Source organism: Bacillus rossius, chromosome 16, assembly GCF_032445375.1.
Source record: "Bacillus rossius redtenbacheri isolate Brsri chromosome 16, Brsri_v3, whole genome shotgun sequence".
In the NCBI taxonomy this organism is placed as follows: domain Eukaryota; kingdom Metazoa; phylum Arthropoda; class Insecta; order Phasmatodea; family Bacillidae; genus Bacillus; species Bacillus rossius.
The window spans coordinates 33,115,954-33,136,104 of NC_086343.1; the positions used below are offsets into that span (position 1 = coordinate 33,115,954).

The window sequence follows — 20,151 nt, forward strand, 5'->3', positions numbered from 1 at the left end:
GGTTGAGAGGTCACTTCACTTGCCTCCCACCAAGGTGATTCCGGTGCAAATACCATCAAGGCCAAACCCGTATTTTTCACACGTGAGCAAGTCATTGGGGTTTTATAGGGGTACTCTCGTTTCCCTCACCCATTCATTCAATGCCCTATTATCTCATTGTCTTGTCTCTAATAACTTTGATGTTGATGAGGAGTCAAGCCCTGTGGCGTGTCATGTGTCGCAGCAACTGACAAACAGCCTCAACGAATTCGGCCAGCCGTGGAAGGAGAATCCCGGCGACGGAGCGTTCTACGGCCCCAAGATTGACATCACGGTGACGGACGCGCTGAGGAGGTCGCACCAGTGCGCCACCATCCAGCTGGACTTCCAGATGCCCATCCGGTTCAACCTGGGTTACGTGAGGTGAGGCAGGCGCTGTGAAGCATCTTCATTCTGTGTTCTTTAGTGGGCACCAGTTGCATTCAGATATTTTTCAGGCTGTTTATCTTGGCTGCCAGTCCGTATTATTGCACTGTCAGCGTTTTTAGTTTGCTCAGGTTTATCGTTACTGTCAGTTTTCATTTAAGTAGTATTTTTTTTTTGCAGTTACGTTTCACAATTTACATTTTTTACATTTGGTATTCCCATCAAAATTGCTGTATTAACCTGAACCAAAACTGTGGAACCCAAAGGGGGGGGGTTGCAATTTAATCGCAAACCTGTATATTGCCATTGGGAACAGCTTAGCTGAAAAACTTCAGGCTGTGCCTCTTAAATTTGTCACTTATGCCACATTAGACAACTGTTAATTACCAACTCCTGAACCCCACTTAGTAAAACTACGCGCTCTGCCTGTAAATTGCGTCACTAATGCCACTTTAATCTGGGGCTTCCTGGACCTTTGCACTTGCTGACAGATGAGAATTGCAGGATGGAGGCCTAGTTGCATTCCTGCAAACGTTTAAAAGTAGTGGTGCACCGATGCGGATACCGATGAATCGTAATCTGCGATTATGGGTACTTACCGATTTTCGTAATCTGCGATTATCTTAACGATTACTTTGCCGATTATTTACGTCCCGGCGTAATTAAGTAGGTTTTTACCGTGTAATAATTTGTTACACATTTTAAGACGAAATACGGTAATATTTAATATATTACAAAATTCATCTAACTGCGTCATATCATAATAACAGATATTTTGTTAAGTTTAATAAATCTCATTGCCTCAAACAATAAAAAATGCATTTTTCCTACATGTTTATTTACGTTTCGTCTTTTGTTTAGTGGCCTTGTACATTACGTATAGCCAGAGAAGTAAAATAGATGGCATGCAATCAGAATACCACAAACAGTTGCAGTGGATTCTATGACAATCGATCTTTTCGAGTTGTAGTAGCGGTTCAAAATCGTGGTCCCGATACCTTCTAGTTTTTATCACTGCGTTTTACAAATTCGTTATGGGCGTCTTTGGTAACATTATCCGTTTGTTATTTGTATCTGACGTGAAAAGTGAAAAAGTATTTATAATTTTATATATTCAGTCAACATAAATAAAATCACATGTGCTAGAATTGGTTTTTAGTCATTTTTATATAATTATAGTGAGATGGCGAGTAGGGAGAAAAAAAGTGAATTGTGGAAAGGAAACATTTTTCTATAAACTCAAGTGAACAAAATAAAGCAGCATGTTTGCATTGTTAAACGGTAATTTCTTGATGCAACCTTATGTGATGGTCGATAATAATGCTAGTTTTCCGCAACAAAAACTTAATTGTAAATTACAATTATTAGACTGTAGTTCAAGTTGTTTACAATAACAAATATTTAAATAGAAGTTAATTTAATTTCCCCTTTCAATGACTTAATAGTGTATTTTATATATTTTTATACTGTTATTATAACTGTATTCTCAATTTTTCCTAATCTTGTTATTAAATTCACATGGGAATAAAAAAAATTGTGTGCGTTATTACTAGAGATGGGAAAAATTGTTGAACGATTTTTCCGCGAATTTTCGCGAAAAAACGTGAAAAAAGATTTTTATAACTATAAAACGCGAAATTTTGAAAATCTCCGAAAAAAATGTTAAAATATGAATTATTTGCGACTTTATAAAAGATTATGTGCGCGATGTCAACAAAATACGATGTTCACACATTAGGTTGGAAATACCACTTATTTTAAAACACCTTAGCTGTCTTTTAGCGTCTTCCATTTTTGCCAGAAACATTACGCCTATCAATTCAGAAAATTACATATTGCAGTACTTATTCAGCCGGCAGCCTCCATATTTACACACAGCAGTCCTTATCCTTCCCCTTCGCTTCACAATAGAATACAACATAATTTTTCCGTTGATTAAATTTTTCATTGCTTTACTCCGCTGCTTAATTAGTTCTTTCCGAATACCTGGTACCGAAAAAATGTTATATAATGTTTTTGTAAACATTTATTACGCCATCCCGAATTCGGAACTCGATATTCGTTTGTTTTGGTTGACGCCAGATTGCAACGGAAGACAATTGAATGCGCTAGCAGCGAGCACACGTACCAACGTACCAATTTTTCGTTAGCAAAACAACTCGTGACGTGTGTTATCTTTCGGGATACCTAGTTAATTTGCCGTGTTCATTAATATTCTATACTTTGCAAAAGTTTACACGGGCAGGCAGTTTAAGTAAAACAAGAATCCTTGTAGGTTTCGACTTATTTACTGCTAGGCCCAATATAGCGATGCCAAAATTTAAAGCATCTTGCTTATCGCGGGCGACGGAATTTAAATCAGAAGGGCTGTACGTTTCCAACAACATTTTGTTCTGCAAATGGTGCAATTGCCGAGTTGATTACGAGAGAAGGGACACTGTTGTCAAACATGTTGCTAGTAAACATCATGTGAAAGTGAGGTTAGGTGCCGAGGGCACAAGCAGTGGCAGCAAACGTCTTGCAACACTAGAAGAAGTCGCAAAAGTCGGGGAAAAAGTACGAGAGGACAGAGAGAGATTTATTTTGGATACAACCGAGGCTTTTATATCTGCCAACATACCACTCCATAAATTAGACAACACCCAATTACGTGGTTGGATTAATAAAAATGTAAAGGGTGGGGGAGATCTTCCTACAGCCAGTTCCCTTAGGAGAACATATGTTCCAAAATTGGGGGAGAAAGTGGAAGCACAGTTAAAAGATGAATTTGAAGGGGTCGATATATGTGTGCTATGTGATGAAACTACAGATAAAGGAGGGGCATGTGTTTTCAACATCCTTTTCAAAAAATTAGAACCTGCTAGTAGTCAAAACACAAAGTTAGTGGCATCCATTGTTCTTGATGCAGCAAACCATGCAACATGTTCTAAAGCAGTTCTGGACACATTGAACAAGTACAACATTGATTACAATTCAGTGAAAGCCATAGTAAGCGATTCTGCTCCTTACATGAACAAGTGTTTCACCACACTGAGTGGATTGTTGGTAGAAGCTGTTTATGTACAATGTTGGGCACATAAGTTGCATTTAGTAGGCAACACCTTCCAAAGTACACTGCCGCTTCTTAACAAGGCAGTATCTAAGGTTAAGAAGGCATTTCTTAACAGCAGAAGGAGAAGAAACCTCCACTTGGTATTCTTGTCAGAAAAATATGGAACATCCAGTGGCAAAGTCAGGGCTTTTCATGAACCAGTTTTGACAAGATGGAATTCTTGGTTCCATTCTGTCACTTACCTTTCTGAGTACTTTGATAACATAGTGGAATATTTTGAAAACATTGATGGCAGCTTGGAATCGGAGAACAGTGGCATAAGCTGGTTAAAGGACCGCACTGCTGCAGAGGTGGTTCAAATAAAAATTGAAGCTGAATTTGTTTCAGTCCACTGCAGACAACTGTCAGAACTAATCACATTCCTGGAAGGTTCTGCTTACACAACATCACACATATTAACCTGTAAACTTGATGATTTGGTGAGCAAAATGCAGCTGTTAAGTGTAGGGCAAGTTGAGCAGTTTGGTGAATGTATTGTCCGTTTATTGAAGAGTCTTTCACTTAAGCTTAAGGCGGAACAAGTATCCCTTCTGAAAGCAGCAGCTGTGAAGGCACATACAAAGTTACAGGATTTAAAGAAAAAAGATCCAGCAGGAAAAATTTTTTCAAGCATGAGTTCATTACTGAATCCTAGAAAAATATCACAGCAAACTCCTTCCAATGAAATGTTGCAAAGTTATATGCACAACATTCCTTTCATCAAGCAAATGGAACTGCAGACATTTTTAGAAGGATACCATGCCATGAAGAATGTAGTTGTGGAAGAGCTGGGAAGGCCACATTGTTCGGACATAGACATGGTAACCCTTATGTGCTCTCTGAAAACAGACCACCCACATTTTGCTTCAGTTTGTTTGAAGGCTTTGTGGCTGCCTACAAGCAATGTGGACAGTGAGAGGTCCTTCTCACATTATTCACTCGTAGTAAGTGACCGGCGCCGCAGGCTGTTACCAGAAAATGCTGAAATTCTGACAATGATTAATTTCAACAAGACCTGAAGTGTGTAGCGTTAACATGACTAAAGTTTAACCACTTTTATTGTAACAAAACTTTTGTACATACAGGATTCATTTCTTAATTTTTAATTGTTCGTAATCAGAATAATAGAAATGTAAGCGTGCACAAATAAATTTTGTTCTAAATTTGTGATCATCAGTACGGTGCTTTAAACTTTTGAAAAAAATGTCGTAAGTACCAGTAGTAAAAAATTTTCTTTTTTTAAAATATCGTTTTAAAAAACATTTTCCTATAAAAACACAAAACACCGCAATTGCTGATTATTGAAACGAAATTGGCATAAAAATAACACCGCTTTTTCCCATCACTAGTTATTACACTTAAAAAAATTTGTTCATTATAATCGGTAACTGAATCGGTTTCTGCCGATTATTGCTCTCATAAACGGTAATCGAATCGGTAATCGGTAAAGTCATATCGGTGCACCACTATTTAAAAGGATTAACTAAATGGATAGAAAAAAAATTCCTAGTTTTGATATTGCACCTGTTATTACTAACTTAATTTTATATTATATCATTGGTACATTTTTCAGACCCATTTATACTTGCTTTAGTTTATTTTTATTGTTCCCAGTAGTTAGACATGCTTGTTACAAATTATTATATTGTAGATGTGCATCATGTATCAGTAGGGACTGGAAAATGTCGTCGTTTTGAAAGTGCAAAAAGCGGTGGTTTGAATTCTTAAAAGCGGTGTTTTCATTTCGGTTTTTTCACCAATGTGATTTTTTTGTGGATTCCCAAAATTAACAGTCAAAATTAATACAGTCAAACCTCGATTCTACGTACACTCACGGTTCTCCGAAATTTGTCCGTACGACCGAGTTGTACGTACGAACCAGTGAGGCCAAATTACGTCAATTTGTGGTTACTCCCCCCCCCCTCCCCCGCAACGTTTTTCCCACCGCTGCCACGGGAAATGAATTGCCGTTGCAGTGTCTATACACGGCACGTACATGTGCCTTTGGCAAACAAGTAAATTTTTTACATGTACGTATGTTTATTGTGCTGTAAGTATTCTATTCATGCAGAAACAACACTTGAGCTAATCAAACATAAAAATAACAAAAGACTCAACACTATGTTTAGGCCAAAAATTCAGCTTACAAAGGCAGTATCGTAAGCCGTGTTTTTACATTTTTGATATTTTATTTCAATAAAATAATAATAATTAACACATAACATATTTTCTCATAAAAAAATTAGTGGGTTCTTTATAAATGTAGATAAGATTAGCTAGTAGGCCTAAAAACATCAAGAAAAACGTAACGTTTATAGGCTGCAATGAGCATTTAAAATTGCAAAATATATATATTTTATAGAAAAGTTTATTTTATTTCTAAACATGTATTAATTCAAGCCTAGGCATGAAAAGAAGCATAGCAATGGGTATCACACGCTACACACAGCAGAATATTACGTCGCACTTTAAGGCCATGCTCTGTAGTTTTTTTTCACGTTGGTGCAAAGAACTCAAGTAGTTTTTAACCGAATGCCTTGAAATAATTTGAGACTGCGTAAAGTATTACTATGCACAATTAATCGTAGGCTGTTTGAAAAATAACGCACCGTTTGTCAGCAATATATTATTTTGCGTCATTTTGGTTTATTTTCGTACCAAAATATACGATACTTCGGGTGCAAGATTCTAAAAATCCGTTGGGTTTATTGCAACGAAAAAATTAAGATCGGGCCTACAAACGTTGACATATTATTGTCAAACCGTCGTAGCGATATTGTGATACAGATATTATTCTCTGTTCACTCTTAGCTGAGTTTTGAAATAAACAAACACCGTCATATCACTGCGCCGCGTCAGCAAGTGATAGGCTGAATTCATCTTGCGCGCCAAGCACTAGTTGCAACACACACGCTTCAGTACAGGCGGTGCTAATAAAATAACTGAGAAGTAATATAACAGGAAAATGGTGCCGTTTGTTTGGAATAAATTATTTTCAAAATCGTTGCAATACTACCAGGCATGGCCTTAAACAAAAAAGAAAACTGGCCTATTTTTGCACAATATTTCCACTTACCGTTTTAGTTTCGTAACATTAGTTTTAGACCTACGCAAAAGTTAAGCATTTCTAAAGTTATATGAAGCATAAACATATTATACTGTCACGGAAAAACTTAGCACATTAAAAAAAACATAACGCCTACATTTTTTTTAAACACATAGCACTGACACACAAGCGGGAAATAATCACCACAATAAAAATTAACTTATGAAGAAATAAATTGACACTCGGCAACACAAAACTTTAATTCTTATGGAAGAAGTTTACAATGGACGCCTGTTTCTTTTTACCAGAACTGTTTTCTATTAAATACTCTTTGATGTTTTCCCACTGCCTCAAAATATCGGCGCTTGCACTGCTATCAAACATGAAGGTGTTTGAGATAACGTCTACTGCATTAAGAACACTTGCCCTTGTCGGTTTTTGCTGTTCTTCACTGTCCAAATCGCAGCTTTCGTCATCAGACGACTGGTTTTTTCCACTGACAATCTCCTCGTCGCCGAGTTCACCCCAAGCTGCCAAGCTGTCATCGGCCGTGACGTATTCTTCATATGAACAGTTTGGGGCCAGTTTTTGCCACGTTTTCTCGTCACACGGCTGGGTAATTGTGCCGTGGGCTCGTTGACACTCCGACGAAGTGTTTTGTCTGCGCTCCGATGAAGTGCCGGGTGCGGGCTCCGATGATGTGCCTGGAGTGGGCTCAGACGAACTGCCTGGCTGGGTTTCGGCGGACGTACCACTCGGCGACATAGCAGTAACAGGCATGGGTTCGTCAGGATCACTTGCATTTTCGTTTTCTGGCAGAGTGGCTAAGGCATCTGTATTGTCAGCTCCAAAGTTTGCGTGTCGAAAGCAGTTCGAAATGGTCTCTGGTGTAATTTCATTCCAGCTAGCAACAATTCCGTGTAGGGCTTTGAAAACGTCCCACTTCTTTTGCGGCCGCCCCAGATCCAGAGATAACACCAAGCTGCGCACAAGTTTTCCTTTAAACTTAAGTTTCAACTGCTGGATAATGCCTTGGTCGAGGGGCTGAAGAATACTGGTGGTGTTTGGCGGCAAGAACACTAGCTCAATGTTGGTTAAATTATCCACAGCTGGATGGGCAGGGCAATTATCAACAAACAGTACTATTTTCCTGTTTCGGCAACCCATACGAGCATCAAAAGCCTGAAGCCACTTGGTGAATACAGTTGAAGTGACCCATGCATTTTATTGTGGTCGTAATCACATGGAATCGTGTTGTTCTTGAACCCGCGTGGCTTTTTAAACTTGCCTATAACTAATGGCTTAATTTTATCGCTGCCGTCCATGTTGCAGCATAGCAACACTGTTAGGCGTTCTTTGCTTCGTTTTGCACCTTTGCATGCATCTCCTTTAACAGCAAGAGTGCGATCTGGCATGAGATTGTAAAACATGCCAGTCTCATCTGCATTGTAAACGTCGCAAGGCTTGTATCTCTTTAAGATGTTGCTGAGTGCTGGCAGCCATTCAGTCACAGATGCCTGGTTAACTGAACCACTTTCGCCTGTTATTTTATAGTAGGAAATGTTGAACCGTTTTTTAAATCGTTCCAGCCATCCTTGCGAGCACTTGAAGTTATCTACATGCAACTGCAGGGCGAATGTATTAGCCTTCTGTACTATCATTGGCCCGCTGACAGACACTCCTTGTGCTCTGAGCTGGCTAAACCACTCAAACACAGCCTTCTCCAGGTCTTCGTGGGCTGCTTATTTCAATGTTTTGGCAGTCACGTTGCGACCGTCCTGTTGTACTGCTTTTACAATGGCTTTCTTGTTGTGCAGGATTGTATTGATCGTTGACCGCGCCATTCCGTGTTTCGCGCTATCTCCGCTTGTGAGCGTGTGCCAGCGTCCATCTCTTGAATTATTTCGTATTTTTCCATAAGCGTAATAGCTTTTCTCTTGCTTCCGCTCATGATGTACGAAATGCGTGTCCAAAAAGTAGCGAAGGTCTTCAAAAACCGAAGCAAAATAAATCCAAGTAATGAAACAAAAAATCTAAATCCAGGTGAAATTCGTTGCCAAGTCAAGAAAAAGAAATCCAAAGTAATCCAACCAAAATCCAAATCGTAGTCAGTTAAGAGTAGCAATAAGTCCGAGTAATTATAGCACGAGACGATCTTAAATGCACGAGGGAAAAACGTAAACTCACGAATGCATGAACGTAACGGGGATATTACGTGGCTGCTTGTAAGTTCTGATACTGTATTTATTTCATAACTTAGCCGAAATACTGGTACGCATGACGTATGAGATATAATCTTCACAAAATAAAATGAGCGGTGTCTTGTAACTGTTTTATATGTATTTTATAATTTAAGAAGTATTACACAGTTGATGCATATTTTTTAACTAACCATTTATTTCTGGGGATTGTAAATAATTAATCATTGGTATCAAGACATCAAGATGAACGTAAACTTGAACATGTCACGGCAGCGAGAAAACTGGTGCGTGTACCAATAAACTGGTATTATAACTGGACAAAACTGGAACACGGGCGGTGGAGCTTTTATTTTTTTTCCGCTAAGCTCGCTTCTATTGGCTGGCAGCTGATGGGTCACGAGTCTGGGCGGAGCGTAGAGTGAGTTATACTGCGCATGCGCAGCTCAGCGAACAAAGAGAGCCAGCCGGCGGCCACGCCGCGCCGTAACAACAGCTGACCGAGTACAATGACCTTCTCCGCGTACGGCGCGATATTGACGGTCAATTTACATCAATTTGCTGCCTTTTTTAAATTTTTTACTGTGACAATGTGTATGTAGCCCGTATTTGTTATAAACGCTGCAGGTTGCAACTGTATTTTAATAAACTTTAACGTATTTCTTACACTTTTCATGTTTTTTAACTTTTTTTTTTTTAATTTATTGCCTCATTTTTCACGGTTTCTGAAATCTGTACGTACGACCGAGGTGTACGTACGAACCGGGGGCCGTACGAGCGAGGTTTGACTGTATGAACATTATTTATTGATACAGAGATACTAGTAAAAACATTCTTAAAGCCTTTACAATGAGGAAATTATTATTTACTTATTGTCATATCTGTACATAATTTTAGCTTCTATATTTGTTAGTAATGCTCTTAGCAAAAACATTCACAGTTTCCTGCTTGTCACAGATCATAAAACACAATACATAATATTTACAGCTGCAAAGTCGAATACATATGTAACACTAAACACATAGACATGGCGTACAACTAACACACTAAAACAGTGTTCAACCTTCAAAATAGATTTCACTGAGAATAGCTACATTTTCAGCATTAAGGCGCTGTCGTTGGTCACTTAGAACAGAACTGTACTTAGAAAAAAATCGTTCGCAGTCTGCATTTGCACATGGCAACCATACACTTTTCAAAGCACCCTTAGAAAATTCTGGATGATTTACAGAAAGAGACAATAATATTGCAATCAAATCCAGTGATGCATCACTTTTGTCTCCTAACTGTTTCTTTACCAAGAACTGAAGCTCTTTATAGCCTTGAAGCAATTGACTTTCATCGCAGTCCTTGAACAATGCCATTTTCTTCAATTTTTTACCAAGATCTTTTGTTACTTCCATAATTAAAATCTGTGCATGGTCAAAAACACTCAGTTCAGAATAAAGATGACTTGCAGGATCACTTGAAATTAAAGCTAGCAGCTTAGTGTATCCATGTGATGCAGCTTTTACTAAGGCGGATTTAACCTGAGCTTTTGCAACATCTCTCCCACACGACTGCAGTGCTAAACTTGTTTCTTCGCCAAAATTTCCTGCTTCAGCAAGCTGCAAAACTTGCTCAACTTTGCGTAGGTTACCACACAAAATGTTGCTACAAGGATATGACGACCCTTCCAACAACTTCGTCAAGTCAACAATTCCCTTTGCTGTTTCTTTGATGAAGGTAGCCTGCACCTTAACATTAAGGACCTGTTCCTGTGACAAACTTGCCAAATACTGAACTCCAACATTGCTAACCGATGCTATGTCGTCACTCTTCATGAACTCAACAATAGCTTCTATGTAGTCGGATACATAGGCTACAGACTCGTACCACGAAGACCATCTCGTGAGGACTGGCATTGGGAACAGTGGAACCCTTCCAGCTTCATATTTATCATCCAGAAATTGCCGGAACAGATGCTTTCTCTTTCGAGTGTTCAGGAACGCACTCTTGATTTTGGAAGTGGCATTTTGAAGTTCAGGAATGTGCTTTCCCAAAACATTCAAAATCAGATTGAGTTTGTGCGCCCAACACTGAATCACTACAACATTGTCCGACATCAAGTTGGTAAGTGTGTCAAAACACTTCCCCATGTATCGGGCTGAGTCTGATACTAAGGCCAGGACACTGTCATAGCTAATGTTATATTTGTTCAAAGAATCAAGAATAGCTCTTGAACAACTTTTTGCATCAGCTGTTTCAAGAATGTGGACATCACCTACTACGATTTCAATCTTGAAGATTATAACGAAAACACACCGACCTTGTTTGTCTGTTGTTTCATCGCAGCATACCGCAAGGTGCTTTCCTTTGACCTTATCCTTGATGTTTTCTTCCCTTTCCATATTTAATCTGGGAAGGTGCTTTTCTCGCAAAGTCTTTACACAAGGCAATGCGCCAGATCCTGAAAAAAAAATTTCCTCAAAATTAAGACCACCATTAGCATAGTTTACTGGCATAACGATGTACTTCAAGTTAACTGTTGTTGTATATTGGGTCAATTGCAATTTACAATACTGGACATTTGTAGTTCAGGAAAACGTTTTATTTCCTAGGTTAGTACTACACTCGTTCAGGTATTGAAAACAAAATGAAAAGTTTGTTAGGTTAGGTCAGCTACTTTTAAAAAAAAGTTAATTGTAGTGGGGATGATTGGTTAGTTCAAGTACATTAAAAACAGTCCGGTATCACCAACTACAATAGACCTGTTATATCTGAATTTTTACTTACCTTCAATAAATTCATTCATGAAGTTCACCATGTGTTCATTGTTAAGTTTCTCAAGTGGTATGTTAGCCTTTACAAATGTTTCTGTGACACGTTTTCCAAGATAATCTGCCGATTTTTTGTCTTTGACAACTTTATTAAAGCATGATGCAACTGATGTTTGTAGTTTTTTAGTCTCTTCTTTTGTTGCTGCTAATGACGCCACGTGTTTTGCCGACTTTAAATGTTTTTCAATCGTGTCTTTTCGATCCCACGAAACTTTCGTGTTGCAAAACTTACACATAACCGTGCTATTATCTGTACAGTAAAATCCCTCCTTCTTTTACTGAAATGCTCGATCCCTTGCACTTAATTTATTCCGCATTTTTACTCACTCACTAGTCACTATCCAATTAATAATCTTGTTAACTTGCCGATTTGCCCGTCGTAGTAGAAGCCAAAGTGAACATGACGACAGCAGCAGTTGCACACCAGTGAAAACTATTCTCTTTCAAGTTAATTTTTTTTTTCTTCCGTGGATCCCAAGGTATTAAAAATAAAAGTGTTTATATACCCCGCAGTCTCCATGTAAATAATTTTATCTTTTTTTACCGTCACTTTTTGCCCGATGTATTAAGTAATTTTCTTGTTATGTTCTCCGTAATTACGTCCCAAAGTCCCACTCAATGGCGTGTTAATTTTAATCATGAATTTAAGTTACTGGCTAGGAGCGTTATCCGTAGGCCATAGCAGCAAAAAAAATGGCTGTGATGACTGGCGAAAGGAATGGTTTACACCGGCGGACTTTTATTTAATTGAAATGAATCAACGTCACGTTAAGTGTTTCATATTAAAGCGGATGTTAGTTAATAAATAGAAAATCGTAAATTACTTAGCAGTGATTAGCATCTCAAATTATTATAATACATAATAATAATTAATTATAAGGTTTACCCTTCATGTTTTTTTTGGTTAGGACATTTATTTCCTTACATTTTTTTTTATTTAAACGAACATATTGTTTGTGAATTGCGTCGATGCGTGTGACTGCGACTTATTTTTATGATTATGATACTAAATTTATAATAAATAAACCTATTCGCGCATAGTTTGTTAAAATTCGTAGAAATTTCGTTTTTTTGCAACAAATGGTATTTTTCGCGTTTTACACTTAATTTCGCGCGAATTCGTGAAAATTTTGCGATCGCGAAATTTTCTAGTCTCTATGTATCAGTCACAGTGACATTGTTTTGGTGAAGTATCATTGAACAAGTAAGTGTCTATTTGTTGCAAATTATGCATTTTTAATGAATAAACAATAGTTTATGTAAAATAAAAACAATAACACAGAACACTTTGTTTTATTGGCCTTAAATTAAAACCTTAAAAATCTTGTCTACTAATTAGCTACACAGGCCATCCTGATTTTAGATTCTTACCATTTCCCTTAATCATTCCAGGTATATGCTGGGATGTTTATTTAGTAGAATAGGCCATTGCAGTGTGTTTCCTAAATTTCATAGATTGACTTGTCACCTCGTCGATAATCAATAAAATCCAAATAAAAATAAAGTATGGAAATATTATTTACTCTTCCACATTCTCACAATGACGTTTTATTCAGTTCTCTTCCAAGCAGCGATGTATTTGTGTGACTGTCATTTTGTAGATGGTAGTTGTCACAGTTATACTGCGCTAATAGTACGTATGTTAGGTTAAATTGTAGATACGATTGCCATGACTTGTCCCATGATTTTCTTTAGTGAGTGAACTCTCTCTGTCCACAGTGAGAGTGGGGAGAAGAAGAGACCAGTGATGATACACCGAGCCATCCTCGGATCCGTGGAGCGGATGATGGCGATACTGACGGAGTCGTACGCCGGCAAGTGGCCCTTCTGGCTGTCCCCGCGCCCTTGCATAGTGATTCCAGTGGGCCCGTCTGTGGACAGCTATGCCATGCAGGTAACTGGCTCACTAACGTTTGTGTGTGTGTGTGTGTGTGTGAGTGTGTTTTTTTTTAATTAGGAATGGATGAACTTGACGACACTTTTGAAGGAAACGAGAGAAGGATTTTACTAGTGGTGCACCGATATGACTACCGATTACCGATTTGATTACTGATTATGAGAGCAATAATCGGCAGATACCGATTCAGTTACCAAATATAATGAAGAAATTATTTTTAAGTGTAATAATGCACACAAAATTTTTTATTCCCATGTGAATTTAATAACATGATTAGGTAAAATCGAGAATACAGTTATAATAACAGTATAAAAATATATAAAATACACTATTAAGTCATTGCAAAGTGTAAATTAAATTAACTTCTATTTATATTTGTTATTGTAAACAACTTGAACTACAGTCTAATAATTGTAATTTACAATGGGTAAGTTTTTGTTGCGGAAAACTAGCATTATAATTGACTATCATATAAGGTTGCATCAAGAAATTACCGTTTAGCAATGTAAACATGCTGCTTTATTTTGTTCACTTGAGTTTATAGAAAAATGTTTCCACACTTCCCTTTATTTCTCCCTACTCGCCATCTCACTATAATTATATAAAAATGACTAAAAACCAATACTAGCACATGTGATTTTATTTATGTTGACTGAATATATAAAATTATAAATACTTTTTCACTTTTCACTTCATACAAATAACAAACGGATAATGTTACCAAAGACGCCCATAACGAGTTTGTAAAACGCAGTGATAAAAACTAGAAGGTATCGGGACCACGATTTTGAACCGCTACTACGACTCGAAAAGATCGATTTTCATAGAATCCACTGCAACTGTTTGTGGTATTTTGATTGCGTGCCATATATTTTACGTCTCTGGCTATAGGTAATGTACAAGGCCACAAAACAAAAGACGAAAAGTAAATAAACGTGTAGGAAAAATGTCTTTATTATTGTTCGAGGCAATGAAATTGATTAAACTTAACGAAATATCTGTAATTATGATATGACGGAATTAGATGAATTTTGTAATATATACAAATATTACCGTATTTCATCCTAAAATGTGTAACAAAATATTACACGGTAAAAACCTACTTAATTACGCCGGGACGTAAATAATCGGCAAAGTAATCATTAAGATAATCGCCGATTACGATTAATCGGTAAGTACCCATAATCGCCGATTACGATTCATCGGTATCCGCATCGGTGCACCACTAGATTTTACCTTTAATGAGAAATTTTGAACCTTCCAGAAAGACATTCTGACTCAATGGGATGGTGCATGCACAGTGGTTGTGTTAGAAAGCAGCCGTTAATGTCAAGTCTTAATGTGGTTGTAAGAGAGAAGACCCGGAGGGTCACGCCCCTCGTGGAGACGGGGTTCTGTAGCAGCTTCGTAGCAGTAGGTCCTGTAGCAGCCTCGTAGCAGTGCCGACTGTCGTACTGTTGTCCAGGTGAAGCAGCAAGTGCAGGAGGCGGGCTTCCTGTGCGATGTGGACGTTGACCCGGGCGACACCCTCAACAAGAAGATACGAAATGCTCAGCTGGCCCAGTACAACTTCATCCTTGGTTAGTCATGCCACTGCTGCTGGGGTGGTGCTGAGAACTTTAAATATCTGAGCAAACCAGCACTAGGCTTGAGCGAATATCCGTTTTTTAGTTTTAATCAAACACGAATATTAATACCAAATTATTCTAGAACACAAATGTCAAATTCAAGGTAAGGACATTAATAATTGAATTGCCATTCAAAATGTGTTTTTTTTTTTACATTATGCAATAAATACATAGGTAAAAGAAATGGTAAATAAGAAGAGTTTTGGCTTCTGGAAAATTAGATAATTACTAACTGAAGTACATAAAAGGTTGTTTAGGTTTTCAGCTGAATGAAGTAGTACGTAACCTAGTGTTTGTTATAGTGATGGGTCAATTTCTGTTTTTTCCCGGTTCTCGGTTCGGTACCGGTTCTTAAAAATCGGTTCTCGGTTCTGATTCAAACAATAAAATAAATATTATTCACACATTATTTATGAGGTGTTTTAAGAAATAAATTAGTTATTGTTTTAGCTACAAAAAAAGCACTGTTTCAAGCTACAGTAAACACACCAACCTATTAAAAATGTAATATGTATTAATAAAAAAATTAATTCGAAATAATATAAAGAACACTTAATAAAACTAAAATTTACTATATCAATCTAGTAATTACCTCAAGAAATCTACATACACCCTCCTTTAAAATATAGGAATTAAAAGAAAATGTTACAATAATGGAAATATATACAGTAGAGCTTCATTATAAAGAACACGAAGGGACATAAATTATGGCAGTTTGTTATAATGTAGTTCTTTATATCGAAATCACAATGATTGCCTGTTTTGGGGTTTTGAACATAACTCGATCTTGTTAAAAAACAAAGTAGAAAAATCTAATACCAATATGAGTGGTACAAGCATCAATTACTTTAACAGCTATACTTTGGGATCAAGATACATACTACATACATACATACTAGTAGGGCTGATCGGTTGACCGAATTTTCGGTTCGGTTCGGTCATTTTAGTAAAAACCGAAGCCGAACCGAATACCCAGAAAAAACCGATGATTCGGTTTTTATTAGGGCATTAAAAACTAACTTCAAGTATCTACCAAATAATGTATTTAACATTCATATTGGATAAGAAACGTACCGCTTGCATAATACATCAAAACACATTTAAGACGCATGCTAAGTTTTTCACTATAAAACGTTTAAATCATCTATTCTCTTAATGTTCGCCATTTTAACCATGGGATAGTAAAGTCTAAGCGTTTCTTACAGTTCACTATTTCCTATGTTTAACGTCGGAAGTTTGTCGGAATACTACTATTTTCTCTTAAATATATGGTTTTTTCTTATTTAAAGGATATATCACTTCCGTTACTAAAATAATATTTATTTAATTCCGGTTCGTAAGCTAAAACGGTAGAAGTTTCGTAGCATTGCTTAGTTCCGTTCGTATTCTGCAGGGCGCTCACGACGCATGGCGTCACTCAGTTCTATTTTCACATCACAGAATGCGCTATACGTGCGCTAGGATCGATTAGTTGCCTTCCAAGTTCTGTTCCAAATGGCAGTTGGAGAATGAATGTGCATGTCGTCAGACCCTTTAGATGTACAGTAGAATCTCGTTATAGCGAGCACGGTAATAGCGAGAACACGGCTATAACGAGGTATTTTTGAGGAATTTACGGCGTGAGAGCTTGAAGCGCGCTTTTGTTATTTGTCTGCTTTATCTCCACCCCTCTCGCTCGCCACTAGACATCTTGCCGTTGACGCCTGTCACATTCTTCAGCCGTGCAGTCGCCACCTAAGTGCGTGGCTTTAAAAATAGAATCCCGTCCTTTCTTTATTTTATCAAACTTCCGTTAGTTATCTGTACCGTGTGTAGACAAAGTTTGATATTGGAACAGAAACAACGTAAAAAAGTATTTTTTACAAATTAGAAATATGTATGTTTTTGTTTTTATAATCGCGTATATTTTCACGTTTTTTTTGTTATCTTAAAAGAGATAATATTAAAAAGCCGCCCTAATGAGATTTAATTGTTTCTTGGTTAACAAAAACTATTAATTGTTTATATTCTATTTATTATTATTTACGCGACGTCATACTGTACGCGTACGCAATACGACTGGATTCGTTGCTGCAACATAACAAATTATGCGGTATCAGAAGTAACGATAGTAACGAGTACTAATTGTTATAGTAACGAATACATACGGGTACGCATTTTTTCGTTACTTTTACACCTCTAGTAGGAACTACCGTATTTATTTCCGAATCGCTAGGACAGTTTTCTTGTAACTTCTGTTTCGGTCAGTTGTTGGGGTATTTGTCCGGGAAAGGGGTGGTGATGGTTTGAGTTTAATCCCAAATTTATTTTCTAAAAAAGTTTACAGGTTTCTTTAAATGAAAAAGTATAATTTTCCAGCGACTATTTCGTTTGATTCGTACGTGCGTTGCCGCAGCCGCACTCCTGCTATTTTGTAAGGAATTAAATCGTCGCGCTACACTAGCACCACCTGTTAGCTACATCCCGAACAAACATGGCCGCCAGCAGACAGCCCGCGTCGATGATAGATAGCAGGACAATGCTGCGTTGGCCGCGGGCTGAGATGCTATACTTACGTGGCGTGGTAGGGTATTCTGGTTATTTTGACGCAATCGGTGATCGCATCCGTACTTATGGGGTATGGTTTTAAAGAGAATTCACACATCCGCTCACAGAAATTAAGATTTCGTTAATATAACCTGTTATTTTCCAATTATACAGGTTTAAACACAATTTTTATGCTATTTTCGGTTAATTTTTATTTTTTGGGGGCCAAAATTTTTCCAATTCGGTTATAGCGAGGACACGGTTATAGCGAGGATCAAACCCGGAACCGTGACACCTCGCTATAACGGGACTCTAGTGTAGTTTGTTTACTATTCGCGCGTGATTATTGCGGCTTTGCGTCGTTATAGTCTAGAGTATTTGATTTCTCGTAAAATAAAAATTCTTTTTTGCCACTACGTCTTGGTAATTGGAGGCAACTATGAACATCTGTGACGAAGGAATTAAAAATAATACCGCCCGTGTTCCGCAAAGATGATGATGTTACGCACGTGACGGAAAAAAAATCCTAGTAAATACCGCATACTAAATATGAATACTTTACTTGTGTATTTTGAAAATATGGTCATTATGATTCATTCTGCCTTTAATGCACTGGTAGGTTAAGACGTTTTCTTGGTTAAGACGTTTGTTTATGTTGGCTTGTCCATTAACTCCTGGCATAGAGGCTACAGTAGGAAGTTTTTATTTGTATATTGCTTTTAATCACATTATTGCTATTGAATTTTATTCCAGTACATTTCATAAATTCAAGCTGGCAACAAGGTTAATGTAATACTAATTATTAATGTTCTAAACTGTTTTGTTCTGTTCCTTTTTACACATATGGTTGTTTCAGTAGCATATAAACTTATTTATAAATACAAATAGTAGTTGAAAATAACTTTTATATTGCTGAGAAAGTGACTCCCCTAAGAAATTAAACTTTTGCAAGATATTGCAAGTAATCAAATACTATAGTGGAATTTTTTTTGGTATGACAGCTCAAAGAAAAATTTTGAAGTAGTGACCGAACCGAACCGAAAACCGACATTTTTAACAAAAAACCGAGCCGAGCCGAACCGAACTGAAAATGTGGGAACCGATCAGCCCTACATACTAGTATGTATATGTACAATACAGAAATACGTAGGTAAGTTGTTTGCCAAAGCAGTAAGCCTACCTTTGGAATCAAGACAAGCTGTTTGCAAAAATGCTGTAATAAATCAAAAATATAAAATTTAAAAGTTAGGAATTTTTTTTACATTTTATTGTCTTCCAAACTGTATCGCTGGGTGAGAATTGTGGATAATGTTGATTTGGAGATACCTAACTTTTTAGCCACATCAGTCTTTTTATTTTCTTTATCTACTGCTTTTAACATTTCAAGTCATTTCCTAGAAGACATGTTCAGTAGTACGGTTTTTTAAACTATAAAAACAAATGCACCCTACACATGTAAAAATAAGTTATACTACATGTAGTATAGCCACGTTTCTGGGAAGCCTACAACTCACGTAGTTTCGGTTCCCTGCAAGAATTTGCGAAGATTTCCGAAGTTTTGCGTTTTGGTATTAACGCCACTTCAGCCGCTAAATCAGAAGATCAAGCATGTTGTGACTAACCTAACACAACCCTTCGATTTTTTTAATTTCAATTTTTGAGAGAAATCCGAAGTTGCACGAACGTGCTAGGGAACCGAAACTATGTGAGTTGTAGGCTACCGCACGTTTCTCAAACAATAAACAAGAAAACGACCAGAGATGTGTGTGTAGCAATACTTTATGATGTAGCACTTCGCATCGGTTAAACACGTTGTGCGAGCATAGAACAAAGAGTAATGTCAGCGAACACCACAATGCAGCGCTTTAGTCACTACACCAGTTTTGTGCATTAATTTCAACACTAGTCCATTGCAGTCATCTATGGCGCGTATCAAAATAAATAAGATGGCAGTTTGTGGGTGAATGGCGACGATTTTATCCGTTTGTCGTTTACCGTGCCGGGCAGAAAAGTGTTCGTTCAAATGAATATTTATAGAATATTTAAAAAATTTGAACGAGAAAATTCTTACTAGTGAAATTTTTTTACGTTATGTTATATGGACGTCTGACGGGACCAAAGGCATAGTTCGTAGTAATGAATTGTTCGCTCTAATGAAGTTCGTTAAAACGGTGTTTTACTGTACAATGATGGTGAACTTTCAAAGAATTAAAATATTAAATTGTACATCAAATTTATTGCCTACATTGAATTCAGTTTGTTTGCACAGTCAACAGTAAATTACTGCCACACATCTGATGCCATTTCTTACACAAATTGCTCTATTTGGCCAGAATAATTATACTTTAGAAGTGTCAACAAGCATTTTGTTTGACCAGCCAATAGTAAAATACATCTACACATCCATACACCACTTTACTAAAAAAAAAACTTCCCCTTCAAACCAATCCCGTTTACCTAAAAGAGAAAGTTACTAGCCATTACGCTAGATGGCTGCAGATGCAGTGAACTTACAGTCCAAAGCACTGCACAAAAAGCATA

The 20,151-nt window shown here is 37.3% G+C and overlaps 1 protein-coding gene across 3 annotated transcripts in view; it reads left to right on the forward strand.

Annotated features, from left to right (window-relative positions):
• The window catches only part of LOC134540042 (threonine--tRNA ligase 1, cytoplasmic), an 82,586-nt gene that overhangs the window by 43,080 nt on the left and 19,355 nt on the right, over window positions 1-20,151 (forward strand). For all 3 annotated transcript variants that reach the window (XM_063382485.1, XM_063382484.1, XM_063382483.1), the window contains 3 exons: window positions 224-402; window positions 13,279-13,453; window positions 14,922-15,036. In XM_063382485.1, the coding sequence (XP_063238555.1) occupies window positions 224-402; window positions 13,279-13,453; window positions 14,922-15,036 (469 nt within the window). The remainder of the gene's footprint in view (window positions 1-223; window positions 403-13,278; window positions 13,454-14,921; window positions 15,037-20,151) is intronic.